Below are 14,916 nucleotides of genomic sequence, written 5' to 3'. Positions count from 1 at the left end.
TCCAAACCTAACCCTGCATGCAGGTCACTGTCTTCGTGGAAATCTACAGGGTGAGCTCCCCAGTCTTGTCCACTATGCTTGTGTGTCTCATAGGGCTTCATGGCCTGGATCTTGGCTACTCAGACTAGCATCTGCCTGAGACCCTGGCAGCGCAACAGCAATAACTACCCTTTGTGGAGCCCAAATTCCGTAAGCACTTTATGTAATTAAGTTATTTAATCATCACAAAAGAAGATAGAGATTACAATGATTATCCCATTTTACAACTGAGATAACTGAGGCACAGAGAAATTAAGTAGCATGCCTAAGGTCACCATGAGTTAAGTGGCACAGCTTGGATTCAAATCCAGCAGTCTGATTCCAGAGCCCACAGTCCTGAGGCCTCTGCTATGCTGCCTTCACTCTCCTATGCTCTTGTGATGTTTGTTGGGCTAATCAAGACAGGGCCCAGTGTAGTGGAAGTGGGAAAGGTGGCTACACTGAAAGTTAAACACCAGATCCCCCTTTGGGGCTCCCCAGGTCAGAGACAGTGAGTGGGAGTTGAGCAGGGTGACACTCCGTATCTAGGAAGGGGGAAACATGGCCTTCACCTTCTCCAATTCCCGACCTCTGTTTTCTGCAGTGGGAGGCCCTTCAGCTAGACAGCCCTTCCCCGTTGAGAAGAGGGGAGGCAAGGGAAAGGCTGAAAGATCCGCCTAGAAGCCCAAGTGAGCAGAGTCGGAGCTAGGACCCGAAGAGGCCGATAGATGGCGCTCATGGCCCAACACAGCTCCAGCAGCCCGAGGAAACCAAAGGAAAACAAGTGAGCAGGTTAACCCCTTCCCTCCTGGGCTCAGGACAGAGTTGCTGGCTGGTGGGTATGCAGGGAGCCCTGCTCCAGGCCCGGTGACTCAACTCTCTAGGCTCTTACCCAGGCGATAATCTGGGTCATCTTCTGTTCCTGCCCAACAAGGCTCTACCCATAAATCATGGTCAGCAGCCTCCTGAAGACTTCCCAGAAGACATGAAGACTAATAAATGGAAGACACTGGTTGGGAGAGCTGCACCCAAGCCCATGTTTCATCTCTTGGGCTCTATCTCTTGAAAGCCTCAGGGTCTCTGTTTCTAAGCACCCCTACTTCAGGAGAGTGCCTCACCTCCATCTTTCCTGGGAGTGACTCACTGGGTGGGGAGGAATAGCACGCATGGACTACAGACAGAGAAAGCCCCAGGCCCCTCTGGCATTAGCTATAGGGACTCACTGTGGGCTGCCTAAGCCTCAGTTTCTCCTTATATCTGGACTTCCTATCTCTGGGTTCCCTGGGGTGGATGGGCTTATTGGGAAAGAAACAGTTATTCAAGTCTTCTAGGAAGTTGAAATCGGATGGGGAGGTGGAGGTCCTGGGGGATTTCTGCTTGCCTGTTACTCATTTCACTCATTACTGTTCTGCCAGAAGCTGACTTTGAATGTGGAGAGGTTGCCAAGATGACAAACTAGAACAGAAGTGCTGGGCAAGCAAATGACAGAGGGGTCAGGGGTGGGCAGGAGGGTTGTCCAAGGGATGGTGGAGATCCTGGAATTTTTAAGCAACGAGATGACACCACAATGAGGTCCCACCACCTTATTTTTGGTCAGAAATACAGAAATACATAGATACACAGAGATGGTGGAACTTTTTCTAGAAGCTCAGATCCTCTTATTCCAGTCATTCTAGGGTAAGAAGCAGAAATAGGGAGATGTTCACAGAGGGAGAGAGAGACACACAGATACAGAGAGAAAGCTACACAAGAGACTAGATCTAGAGACAAATTTACATAAGTAGAGAGGAGCAAATAACATAGGGGCAAATTAAGGCAGAGAGAGACATAGACAGGGGGAGGATCTGGTAAAAATTAAAGCTCAGAAAATTATGGGCTTCATGAGGTGGATGATTAATTCGATTTCCAAAGTCTTGCAAGGGTCAGGGTAGTTTCTCACCCTTGATGTCAGAAGGTCACTGCTCACAGCTCCCTGAAGCTCCTACTGCACCCATTAAGTTTTTGTTGATAGGAGATCAGACAAGTCCTGGGAAGGGGGTAGCATCCTTTTTCTCTCACTTCTTCCTGTTCTGGGGTTTATAGTTCTCCTTCTCTACCACTCACAGGGAGACCTTGCTTCTGTGATTAGAGCCTTGGCTGTGCTAAGGTGTGTGGAGAGTGTGGGGTGGAAGGAATATAGAAGATAACTAACCTTAGGGGGTTCCCAGTCTAATGAAAATTTTAGAGTCAGGACACAGAACCAGACCCAGATAGAGCATAAGAACAAAACTAGGAATAGGACAGATTTGGATATAGATATTGGGATGGGGGAATGGGAGGGGAATGGGGGGGGGAATGGACTGTTAGGTGCAGCCATGGGATTAAGATTGATCACTCTTCCTAGAAAGTCCAAATACTTTGGACTTTCCTGGACAAAGCATTTGAGGGAGAAGATTTGGAAGGAAGAGTGGTAGCTAACTTTATGTGTCTACTTGAGTGGCCTAAGGGACACCCAGATAGCCAGAAAAACATTATTTCTGGATATGTCTGTGGAGTGTTTCTGGAAGAGATTCGCATTTGAATTGGTAGACTGACTTAAGAAGATCACCCTCATTAATGTGGGTGGGAACCATTCAATCCCTTGGAGGCCCAGTAGAACAAAAGGGTGGAGGAAGGCAAATTCTCTTTCTTGGTGAGCTGGGACATGTATTTTACCTGCCTTTGGACATCATTGGAGTTCCTGGTTCTTCGTCCTTCAGGCTCTGGGACTTAGCAGTGAGCCCCCTCCCCTGCTTTGGACTTTCCTGAATTATACCACCGGTTTTTCTGGTTCTTCAGTTTATAGACAGCAGAGCAGGAGACTGTGGGACTTCTTGGCTTCCACAATCCTGTGAGCCGATTCTTGGAATAAATCTCCTCGTATAGATAGATATCCTGTTAGTTCTGTTTCTCTGGAAAACTCTTGACTAATACTGAGGTTATAGGGTTGGGCAGATAGCAAGGCAGAGAAAGAAGTCAAAATGGTGACACTCTGGAGATGGGTTTGGACAGTAATGGGGGATGCTCCTTGCTAAAGAGTTGTTAGGAGTTACCAGAAATGTCTTCGTGGATGTTCTATATACAGTAATGGCAGGCTGCAAAGGAGAGGTCTCTTATACCCAGGGTGGCGGGGGGCCTAGAAATGGTCTTTAGGTATTGTTAATACCTCAGGTGGATGAGGGATTGGGGATGGTTGAAGCTTCCTGATTTGTAATCCCTTTGGGAAAAATATGAATGAACTTTTGGAAGGGCGATGCCCTTTAGGGATAGAACTCAGGATTTCCTAGGTACTTGCAGGCTCTGGCCTTTCGCTTCTCAAGACTTCCTGATTTAACTCTGATGGAAAGATTAAACTACAATTCCCAGCGATGTTTAGAGCTAATTTAGCGCGCCTTCCGGGATTGAGCATTTCCGGCGGAAGTGGCCGCGGGCACGCCAATCTCGTTCCCTAAACAATGTAGACTACGACTCCCACTGTCCTTAGCGCCGGGGTTGGGTTTGCGGGGGAAAGGAACCGGAAACGGGACGGGGAGCTGGACCAGGTGAGGAAGTAGGAGGGTGGGAACCTCGGGCTGTGGGGGAAAGTTGAGGGCTCCCAGGGTCGTCGGGGCTGAGCTGAGAGGGTAGTCAGGATTTCTATGTTTTGGGGTCCGTCTCTCCGTATGGGGTTAGACTCAGTGCAGGGAGAGCCCAGTCTATGAAACCGCCTTGGAGGTCTGCAGGATCAAGGCTTTCCAGTCGTCCAGAGCCAGCGGGCGCCCTCGGAGGTTTTGTATGGTGCCTTAGTAGTCGGCCCCTTCGGAACCAGATGAAATGGTCTTTTTGAATTTATGCTTTATTATTATTTATTTATTTTTCCGAGACGGAGCCTTGCTCTGTCTTCGAGGCTGAAGTGCAATGGCGCGATCTCGGCTCACACTGCAACCTCCGGCTCCCGGGTTCAAGCGATTCTCCTGCCTCAGCCTCCTGAGTAGCTGGAATTACAGGCGCGCGCCACCATGCCCAGCTAATTTTTGTATTTTTAGTAGAGATGGGGTTTCACCATGTTGGTCAGGCTGGTCTCGAACTGTTGACCTCGTGATCCGCCCGCCTGGGCCTCCCAAAGTGCTGGGATTACAGGCGTGAGCCACCGCACCCAACCTATGCTTTATTATTATTATTTAGTTTAGGGGTATTTCTTATTGTCCCTTGGACTCCACTCCAAGGGACAGGGGAGTGCATATGTGTCTTCGATTCCTTCCTCACTTCCCGGATTTGATGTCAGAGAAGTCTGACATCAGTCTGAAGTCTGGCCTTGGTGGTCAGCCTTGTCGCTGGGTCCAACTCCACTGCCTTTGTGCTTAATGTAATATGACACTGTATTTTATAAAATATCTACATTTCTTAAGCCTCTGGCTCTTGGGGCGACTTTGGGTAGAACTTAAAAGTTCCTCCTTTGAATTCTTCTAGTGTTTTGTTCTGGGTATTAAAGCTCACATCACTCTGAATTACAGTTAGTTGTTTATCTGCCCTCACAGCAGTTTATGAGCTTACGGAAAGACTGGCTACATTTTACTTACTTTGGATTTCTTCCTCACCAAGAGACTCCCGTAGTGCCTGTCATGTAAGAGACTCATAGGTATTGAAAAAAAATAAATGAGTTAACAGGTGGTAGGTTGGATGGGATATGTGATTTTCATAGAGAAGATAATTAAATGAGTTGCTCAAGAGAACTTTCTTAGAGATGAAACAGGAGTAGAATTCAAATCAATTGCCTTCCAGCCTGTGGCTCTTGCTATGAGATCAGGCTTTGAAGTTATGGAACAATGAAAGTAGTGTCTTGTCACTCTTTTCCCCAGCCTTGCTGTTTCCAACACAGGTGTCTAAATGTCAAAGGTAGGCTCAAGACTTCTCTTGAGATTCTAGAGCTAGAGCAGCTAATCTGCTAATGTTGGTGTTGCATGGGGAAATGCAAAGCAAGGTCCTCTGAAACACTGGCGTTCTCCACAGCACCCTTCTCGGCTTTTGTATGAGCCCAGTTTGTCGTGGGTAGCCACCTGGACAACCGATCAGTTAAAAACTACTGAGATCAGTCAGGGAAGGACTTCTTAAGTTGGGCCTCTGATTTTTTTTTCTTTCCCACCTCCTCTAGGCTAGGATGAGAAAATAGGTTTATCAAGCTGTTGTGTCAACCTTGAGTTCTCATCTTGGAGAAGAGGTCACAGATGACCCAGGCAGAAAGTTGAGAGGAAGGAATGACAATGGTTCTTGTCGCATGGGAGACGCAGATATGATGGCCACAGATCCAGAGCCTGGAAAACAAGCAGAGTGCAGAGTGGGCAGCTGAGCCTTGAGTGAACTCAGGATATAGAAGTGGAGAGGGATCCATCAGGAGTGCCTCCTTGGTAAAAGGTGTTTATTTTTATTTTTTAGAGATGGGGTCTCACTATGTCAGCCAGGCTGGTCTTGAACTCCTGGCCTCAAGCAATTCTTCTGCCTTGGCCTCCCAAGGTGCTGGGATTACAGGCATGGGCCACTGTGCCTGGCACAGAAGGTAGTTTTAAACAAAAGTGAAAAAGAAGATGGATATTGCTGAGCAGGTGTTTGTTGAGTGCCTAATAAGGGCCAGGACCTTGGGCTTATGGAGGGAGATTGAACAGGGCCTGGCTCTTGATCTGCCCAAGTTTAGCTGGGGAGGCAAAAGGAATTCATTAAGACGATGGTAACCATGGTGATACACAGTGGTTCTCAGCCTTCACCAACCATCAGAATCACCCTGGGAAGCTTGTCTAAAATACAGATTCCCAGGCTGGGCACGGTAAACTCACGTTTGTAATCCCAGCACTTTGGGAGGCCGAGGTGGGCAGATTACGAGGTCAGGAGTTCGAGACCAACCTGACCAACATGGTGAAACCCAGTCTCTACTTCAAATATGAAAATTAGCTGGGCGTGGTGGCGCGCGCCTGTAATCCCAGTACCCAGGAGGCTGAGGTGGGAGAATCACTTGATCCTGGGAGGCAGAGGCTGCAGTGAGCTGAGGTCACGCCACTGCACTCCAGCCTGGGCGACAGAGTGAGACTCTGTCTCAAAACAAAACAAAACACAGATTCCCAGGCCTCACACGGGACCTACTTGTGTTGGGGGTGGGGGTGGGACACTATGGCAAATACTGCACTGTTCTGAGGAGGGAAGACTTTATCAAAGGGATGGTTTGAGCTGCATTTTGAAGGATGGGAGTGATTTGGATATGTGGGCAGGTTGGGGAATCACAGTCCTAGTTGACTGGATGACTGTTGGATGATGTCCTCGTTGACTTCAGGAGTGTATTTGGTTGGATTGTGGAAATGGTATGTGCAAAGTTTTGGGAGTTGAGGTAGGAAAGGCATTTTGAAAATGTAAGTAGAATGGTCAGGTTGGAACACTGGGTTTGAATGGGAGAGGAGCAAAGGAATGGCCTTTGCAGTTTACAGAGCTTGCTGTCTCCTCTCCTTCTACTCCTGCCCCTCCCTTCTCCTTCCTCCCACCCCCCTTCTCTCTTCCCTTTCTTCTTCCTCTCCCATTTCTTCCTTTTCTCCCTTCACCTAAACATAACATCTCATTCCATCCTTGTGTCTGTTTGTTCTGAGACAGAGTCTCCCTCTGTAGCCCAGGCTGGAGTGCAGTGGCATGATCTCGGCTCACTGCAACTTCTGCCTCCCAGGTTTTGGTTCAAGCAATTCTCCTGCCTCAGCCTCCCGAGTAGCTGGAATTACAGGCATGTGCCACCATGCCCAGCTAATTTTTGTATTTTTAGTAGAGACGGGGTTTCACCATGTTGGCCAGGTTGATCTTGAACTCCTGACCTCATGATCCACCTACCTCAGCCTCCCAAAGTGTTGGGATTACAGGCGTGAGCTGCTGCACCTGGCACATTTTTTTTTTTTTTTGAGACGGAGTCTTGCTCTTTTGCCCAGGCTTGAGTGCAGTGGCGCGATCTCGGCTCACGGCAACCTCCACCTTTCGCGTTCGAATGATTCTGCCTCAGCCTCCCGAGCAGCTGGGATTACAAGCGTGCATGACCAAGCCCGACTAATTTGTATTTTTAGTAGAGGTGGGGTTTCTCCATTTTGGTCAGGCTGGTCTCCAACTCCCGACCTCAGGTGATCCACCCACCTCGGCCTCCCAAAGTACTGGGATTACAGGTGTGAGCCACCTTGCCCAGCACGCCCAGCTAATTTTTGTATTTTTTAGTAGAGACAGGGTTTCTCCATGTTGGACAGGCCAGTTTTTGAACTCTTGACCTAAGGTGATCCACCTGCCTTGGCCTCCCAAAGTGCTGGGATTACAGCCATGAGCCACTGTGCCTGGCCTTCCTTATGTCAACATTATTAAGTGGATATTATTATTCTTTGTATTTGAAGGCGGAAACCTGAAGCTCTGGCCATGGTTGCGTAGCTTGTAAGATTCTATGAGGAGTCTGTAATCATCCTACTAGGTGTTCCTGAGTGTGGGAAAGAAGCCAGGCTGGGGTTAGGGGGTTGTAGAATTGGCAGGGTGGCTGATCAAACCATCTAAGGCAAGATGGTGTGGGTGGTTAAAGCATAGCCTTGAGCCAGAGAGATTGGGCTCATTCATATCCCAGCTTTATTTCTTACTAACTGCAAGACCTTGGGCAAGTTGCTTAATCTTGCTAAGCCTCAGTGTCCTCACTTATAACAGGGGAGCAGTAATGCCCACCTCATGGGATTGTTGTGAGGATCAATGAGGTGTACCTGGCGCGGAGCAGTCGCTCACCACCTGGAAGCTATTGTAATTAGCCTTCCCAGGTCTCTGGGCTATGGCTGTGCACTTGCATTTCATTCTTCAGCACCGTGCTTTCCAGAGCACAGTTCATTCTGGCTGGGCTTTTCTTTTTTAGGATGACATTAAAGGTGCTGAAAGGATGCCACCAGTAAATGTTTGTTGAAAACCTACTATGTGCTTGGCATAGCCCAGGAGCTAGTGACTCAGACCTATGCCTGATGGAAAGGAGATTTGGAGTGGGAGATGTTTGGTGGCTATGGCTTATCCTCACCAGGTGCCATGTGAAGAGGACCGATATTGGAAGTGGGGAGGGAATGGGCCCTTCATTACCGTGAATTGAGATGAGTTCAGTCCTACTTGGTGGTTGGTAGATGACTGACATGGTCTCTTAGGGGTCCCTTCTGAGCCCAGGAAATGGTAGTGGGGGCCCTGGCAACCATGGATCCCTCCTACTCTGTGGCTGAGGGATGATGGGGCCTCTGTCCATCTGTTTTCCCAGGTGACAGCGGCATGGCCATATGCCCCAGGCTTTCCTGCTGGGGTCCATCCATGAGCCTGCAGGTGCCCTGATGGAGCCCCAGCCCTACCCTGGAAGCTTGGCTGAGAGCTTCCTGGAGGAGGAGCTTCGGCTCAGTGCTGAGCTGAGCCAGCTGCAGTTTTCGGAGTCTGTGGGCGTCATCTACAATCCCTTGGAGTATGCATGGGAGCCACATCGCAACTACGTGACTCGCTACTGCCAGGGCCCCAAGGAAGTGCTCTTCCTGGGCATGAACCCTGGACCTTTTGGCATGGCCCAGACTGGGGTAAAGGGTTTGGCTTCCTCAGTGGGTGGAGTGGGGGGCTCTAGGTGGATGCTTGGCTGGGTGTGCTGTGAAGGAAAGGAGCATGTGCATGGCTGTAGACATGTGTAGGTCCCCTCGCCCCATTCCCTCTCAACACACATACTGGCTCCTGTGGTCTGAGGCCCTCTCCCAGCATCTCTGCCCGTAATTAACCAAGCACATTAATGGTAGTTTCGTTTTCCCTGTGAGCTGGCCACTAATTATCTCTGAGAGCCCTTCCTTCCACCAGCCCCATCCTTCCTTTACTGGATCTCCCCTGTCCCTGGAGTGTGGTTGGGGTCAGAAGAGGGACTAGGACTGCTGGGTCCTCAGTAGAGACTGGTTGACAGGGGTGGGTATGTAAGAGATGCAGGGCGTTCTGGGAACCTGGGTTCTGTTTCCTAGCTAAGGCGAGGTTCAAAATGGAGCCTGGCTCCAGTGCCTGCCCGCTTTTCTTTCGGAGCTTGGGATGAGTGACTGCCCCTCAGTGGGGGTGCTTGGCAGTTGGGGGAGGGCAAGAGGCTTCAGGGCAGAAGGCTCAATCGCTTTTATTGACCCCAACTGGGTGATGAAAGGTGATCAATGATGATTGATGGAAATGACAGCCTGAGGCTTGGGGCTGGGAGGGCACCCAGAGAACAGTGGTCAGCCTGTCCTTGCGCCTCCTTTAACCCTGGCTGCCTTTCTGTCTCAGACCATCTGTCTGTCCCCAGTACTAACCATCAAATCCTGTGTAGGGCTAGATATCTCAGTGTAGTCCCTGTACTTGGTCCCAAAGGCTACTTGGGCTAGAGGCAAACAGATTCTTCTGGGCCACAGTTCACAATGAAGAAATGGAAAAAGATGGACAGGTTCAAACCATAGGGCCAAGAATCTTTGTCTCAGGCCTTTGGGTGAAGGTGGGGGTGGGGGGTGCAGGCTGGATTCTCATGGAAGGTACAAAGAAGTCAGTTGGTCCAGAGCCCGGGCCTCAGGTCTCCAGTTTGAAGCCTTTCATGTCTTTCTCCTTCCTCACAGGTGCCCTTTGGGGAAGTAAGCATGGTCCGGGACTGGTTGGGCATTGGGGGTCCTGTGCTGACCCCTTCCCAAGAGCATCCTAAACGACCAGTGCTGGGACTGGAGTGTCCACAGTCAGAAGTGAGTGGTGCCCGATTCTGGGGCTTTTTCCGGACCCTCTGTGGACAGCCTGAGGTCTTCTTCCATCACTGTTTTGTCCACAATCTATGCCCTCTGCTTTTCCTGGCTCCCAGCGGGCGCAACCTCACCCCTGCTGAGCTGCCTACCAAGCAGCGAGAACAGCTGCTTCGGATCTGCGAGGCGGCCCTCTGCCGGCAGGTGCAGCTGCTGGGGGTGCGGCTGGTGGTGGGAGTTGGGCGACTGGCAGAGCAGCGGGCACGACGGGCTCTGGCAGGCCTGATGCCGGAGGTCCAGGTGGAAGGGCTCCTGCATCCCTCTCCCCGTAACCCACAGGCCAACAAGGGCTGGGAGGCAGTGGCCAAGGAAAGATTGAATGAGCTGGGGCTGCTGCCACTGCTGTTGAAATGAGTGCCCATGGGGCCTTGTATGGGACACATTCAAGACCTCGAAGTCATTCTTGGCCAAACAGATGACAACACATCTCCTGGACTGGAGCAAAAGGTCCTTCTGTGCTCCCTGGTCACTGGGAAATGCATTCTTTGATCTGTTGAACTGTTTTCCAACTTGCCGTGGCAGTTTTGACACTACTCGTGTTTGCCCTCCTGATTCCTGCTTTCTTTACCTTTGAACATTGCCCCTTTCAGGGGACCCCACTTTGTAGGGAATCCGCAGAAGGTGTGCTTTTGCACTTGCAGACTGCTCTACCTTCGTGTTTCCTCGGGACACTGTTCAGCTGAGAGTGCCCTAGACAGTAACTTCCAAGGTCACATTTACTATTTCCATGGAAGTACCTTGCCAGGATACCTACCCATCCTTATAGAACAGCTACCTTCAGCTGACCCCTTTCCTCACAGGGACCAAGACAAAGCATGGGACATGAAATTAAGAGTGAACTTCTTAGGGGAGGCTGCAGCTGAATTAGAGGAAAAATGCAGTGTGGCAGAGTGAAAGTCAGAAGACCTGGCTTTTCATCCCAGCTTTGAGACTTGGAACTTTTTGATGGACAAATTGATAAACCTCTTTAAGCCTCAGGCTCCTCCTCTGTAAAATGGGGATGCCTACCTTATGGGGTTGGTATGAGGATTAACTGAGATAACACTTGAAAGTGCCTTGCATGGGCCTGGCATGTGGGTGCTCATTACATAGTCTTCTTGCTTTCTTGCCTCTGGGTTGGGGATTCACAGCACTGCACTACAAGGGTAGCCCCTCTCCATTCTGGATACCTTGCTAGGGGAGAGTCTGGGCTTCCACCTGTGGCCAGGGTGAGGGGAGAATTCTTGCCTTGTCAGAGACAGATCAATGACTATGAAAAACCTAGCCTGTGATTTTTTTTTCACACTAAGCATTAAAAGCTCCTAAAGCCTTTTGTCTTGTTACTTTCTTCCCCCTCTTGCATGCTAGAGGGGGAAGATAGTCATTTAGATTTCCCCCCTCTTACCTCTTCATTGTTGGCAAGGGGTTGTCTTGGGTAGCTGGGAGAAGGAGGTAGTAGATCTCTCTCTCTTTTTTTTTTTTTTTTGAGATGGAATCTCATTCTGTTGTCCAGGCTGGAGTGCAGTGGTGTGATGTCAGCTCACTGTAACATCTGCCTTCCAGGTTCAAGTGATTCTCTTGCCTCAGCCTCCTGAGTAGCTGGAATTACAGGCATGCGCCACCACGCCTGGCTAATTTTTGTATTTTTAGTAAAGACAGGGTTTTACCATGTTGGCTAGGCTGGTCTCAAACTCCTGACTTCAAGTGATCCACCTGCCTTGGCCTCCTAAAGGGCTGGTGCCTGGCTGGATTTGGTAGATCTCTAATTGCCTTACCAAACCTGCAGGGTCTCTGTTAAGTGTCTGTTGGGGTCTCATATGATACCGTGGACACTGCGAGGAACATGATGGGGCAGATGGGAACCTGGGATCCAGCTCATTTTTTATGTCTGCTGAATGGTTGATTGGGTGCCCCTTTGGTAAGGGCTGGGAAAGTGAACCAAGTTGGAAGCAGAGCAGGTCTTGAGACCACCTTAATGAGGAACACATGGTCTACTTCCCATCTCCTGGGACACAGGTAATTTCCAGCTTCCAAAATTCATAAGATTTTTCATATAAATCCCCCCTCTTCATTGTATAATAAATAATTTGGCCTTTGTCTTCAGTTCCTGAGAAGAAGACTCTAAATTCCTAGAATTTCCCAAGTGATAGGAGTATCTTTGTTTTTCGTGGCGGGTCCCTGAAACTACACCTGAATTTATGTTGAGATTTGACCTTAGGCCACACCTAATTTTATATTGAAATTTGATCTCAGACCACACCTGAGTTTATGGTAAGATCTGACTGAGGATAGAGGCTGACCATGCCAGAATGACCAACCATATAGTTACAGGGCTGGGACTTTGAGCTGGATGAGATCAGCTTGATCCCCAGGGAGGGGAGAAGGGCTAGAGATTGAGTTCAGCCACATGCCCATGATTTTAACCACATTATACCTATGGTAAAACTCTCTATATAAAAACTTCTGACACTGAGGTTTTGGTCAGCTTCCTGACTGGTGAACACATGGCTGTGCTGAGGGATGTGCAGGGGTGTCCTGTTTCTATGAGCAGAGGGCACACATCTGTGCCTGGACACTCCTGGACTCTACCATGTATTTGTCTTCATTTGGCTGGTTCTGATTTGTATCTTTTGTAATAGAATTATAATCATAAGTATAGCGTTTTCCTGAGTTCTGTGAGTCATTCTAGGAAATTCTGCAACCTCAGGGTGGTGGGGGACGGGTTGTGGAAACTCCTGAATTTATAGCCAGTTGGTCAGAAGTGCAGGTGGTCTGGGGATCCTTGAACTTGTAGCTGACATCTGAAGTGAGAGCAGTCTTGTTGGGGACTATGCCCTTAAACCCATAGGGTATGCACTAACTCCCTGTAGTTAGCATCAGAGTTGCATTGCAGTATTGAACCTCCACATGCCGTAGACTCCTTTCCTTCTCTTTTTGCTGTCAGTGCTATGTAGTGAGTGCCCCATGTTGCAGAGCACTGGATTAGGTACTGTGGAATAACTGCACAGAGATAGAAGTCATCATTTCGTTATATATTTAGCTGAGATAATCAAGGAAAGCTCTCTGGAGGAGGTGGCATTTCAGGTAGCCTTAAGACTGGGAAAGTTTTGGATAACTGAGAGAACAGCATTGTTATGTTCAAGGGGTGGCAAGTTGTATTAGGGTCTAGAGAGACAGAACTAATGATACATGTATGTATGAAAAGGAGTTTATTAATGATTGACTCACCCAGGGTGAAGTCCCACAATAGGCCGTCTGCAAGTTGAGGAGCAAGGAAGTCAGTAGTGGCTCAGTCCAAGTCCCAAATCCTCAAAAGGAGAGAAGCCAACAGTGCAGCCTTCTGTCTGTGGCCTAAGGCCCAAGAGCCCCTGGCAAACTACTGGTGTAAGTCCAAGAGTCCAAAAGTTGAAGAACTTAGATCTAATGTGTGAGGGCAGGAAGCATCCAGCATGGGAGAAAGATGAGGGCTGGAGGACTCAGCAAGTCAGCTTCTTTCACCTTTTTTCTGCCCGCTTTTTCTAGCCGCCTTAGCAGCCAATTGGATGGTGTCCACCCACATTCTGGGTGGGTTTTTCTGTGGGTGGGTCTTCCTCTCCCAGTCTACTAACTCAAATGTTAATCTCTTCTGGCAACACCCAGAAACAATACTTTGGATCCTTTAATCAAGTTGACACTTAATATTAACCAACATACAAGTAGATTCCTATTGGCTTGGTCCAGTTGGGAGAAAAAGATGAAGAGGTAGATTGAAGCTAGCTTGTGAAGGGCCTTGGGTGCTAGAATAATCTTTGAGAATTTAAAGTGTAGTGGGGGAAGTGAGATACACAGCACACACACACTGAAAATACCCAACGATAGGTGGAAACCCATAGAAGGAGATGAAGAGGCAAACCATGTAGGAGGCAGTGCGAGTGCAGTGGGGAAACGGATGGGAAGGGAGGGGATGAGTCCATAGGGAGGACATCTGGGGCATAGCAGGTCTGGTTGAAAGCCTAGAGTTGGGGTCTCTAGGTGATGAGATAGTGGGATAGGATTGGGTAGTACACAGAGGCACTTGAACAGTAGTGACCAGAATGACTTGAAGGCCTGGGTATGGCAGAGTCACTGCTGGGTCTGGGTCCTTGTGGGGCTGTTGCTGTCAATTCCTGGGGTGCATCTTGTGGGAGAGGTTGATGAAGGTCCTGGGCCTGCCTTTTCCTGAGGGCACTATAGTATGCTGCTAGGGCTGCCATAACAAAATGACCACAGACTGGGTGGCTTAAAACAACAGAAATTTCTTTTCTCACAGTTCTGGAGCTTGTAAGTCCAGGATCAAGATGGTTTGATCTTTCCTGAGGCCTCTCCTTAGCTTGCAGATCGCTGCCTTCTTGCTGTGTCCTCCCATAGCCTTTTCTGAGCATGCACCTCCCTGGTGTTTCTCTTCTTAGAAGGACACCAGTCATACTGGATTAGCCCCCTCCTTATTACCCAATTTAACCTTAGGTGCCTCTTTAAAGGCCCTATATCCAAATATAGTCGTACTGGGGCTTCAACATACAGATCAGGTGGGGCGAGGGGCATAATTCTGTCTATAACAGGCACACAAAGTCATGTCACTGCTTTTTTTTGTCCCCAACCAATGTCAACAGTAAACAAATAGGGTACTTAGGAGTGCCTTTTTTCCAGTCTGAGGATTGGAAGTTGGTCTAGGGGCTTAGGTAGCTGATCAGACTTACTCTCACCAGACTGGCTTTTACCCTTCAATTCATTCTAGAGCAGTTTCTTCAGTGCAAATGAGAGTGTCCTCAGGGAAAGGAAGTTCATTGTTTTTTTCTGAGTGGAAGAGAATGGAGCCTTTGGCTGCTACAAAACAGCATTGTGAGAATTATTCTAAAGCCAAACTGAAATAATTTGGTGTCATCTAGACTTCTGTAGACCAATACAGTAGCCACTAGCCATGTGTGGCTGTTTTAGTTCAAAGTGATTAAAATTAAGGAAAAAAATGCAGTTCTTCAGTTCATATTTCAAGTGCTCAATAGCCACACATGGCTAGTGACTGCTGATTGGATGACACAGAAATTGAACATTTCCATTATCACAGAAAGTTCTGTTGGACAGCACTGATCTGGAGATCAGTGTCTTACAACCT

The 14,916-nt window shown here is 48.7% G+C and overlaps 1 protein-coding gene across 8 annotated transcripts in view; it reads left to right on the top strand.

Annotated features, from left to right (window-relative positions):
• Nucleotides 1-3,487: 3,487 nt before the first annotated feature.
• The window catches only part of SMUG1 (single-strand-selective monofunctional uracil-DNA glycosylase 1), a 52,298-nt gene continuing 40,869 nt past the window's right edge, over nucleotides 3,488-14,916 (top strand). For 2 of the 8 annotated variants that reach the window (XM_023210905.2, XM_023210909.1), the window contains exons 1-4: nucleotides 3,494-3,578; nucleotides 5,168-5,427; nucleotides 8,297-8,600; nucleotides 9,636-9,755. In XM_023210905.2, coding sequence (XP_023066673.1) covers nucleotides 8,316-8,600; nucleotides 9,636-9,755 — 405 coding nt within the window. In that variant the 5' untranslated portion in view covers nucleotides 3,494-3,578; nucleotides 5,168-5,427; nucleotides 8,297-8,315. Of the gene's footprint in view, nucleotides 3,579-4,127; nucleotides 4,640-5,167; nucleotides 5,428-8,296; nucleotides 8,601-9,635; nucleotides 11,900-14,916 lie in introns of those variants that run through there. The other 6 variants (XM_023210901.1, XM_023210899.1, XM_023210902.2 and 3 more) reach the window with 6 other exon arrangements.

This window comes from Piliocolobus tephrosceles, chromosome 10 (assembly GCF_002776525.5).
Source record: "Piliocolobus tephrosceles isolate RC106 chromosome 10, ASM277652v3, whole genome shotgun sequence".
NCBI classification, from domain to species: Eukaryota; Metazoa; Chordata; class Mammalia; order Primates; family Cercopithecidae; genus Piliocolobus; species Piliocolobus tephrosceles.
The sequence above is the reverse complement of the archived record's forward strand: the minus strand, read 5'-3'. Positions and strand labels throughout refer to the sequence as shown.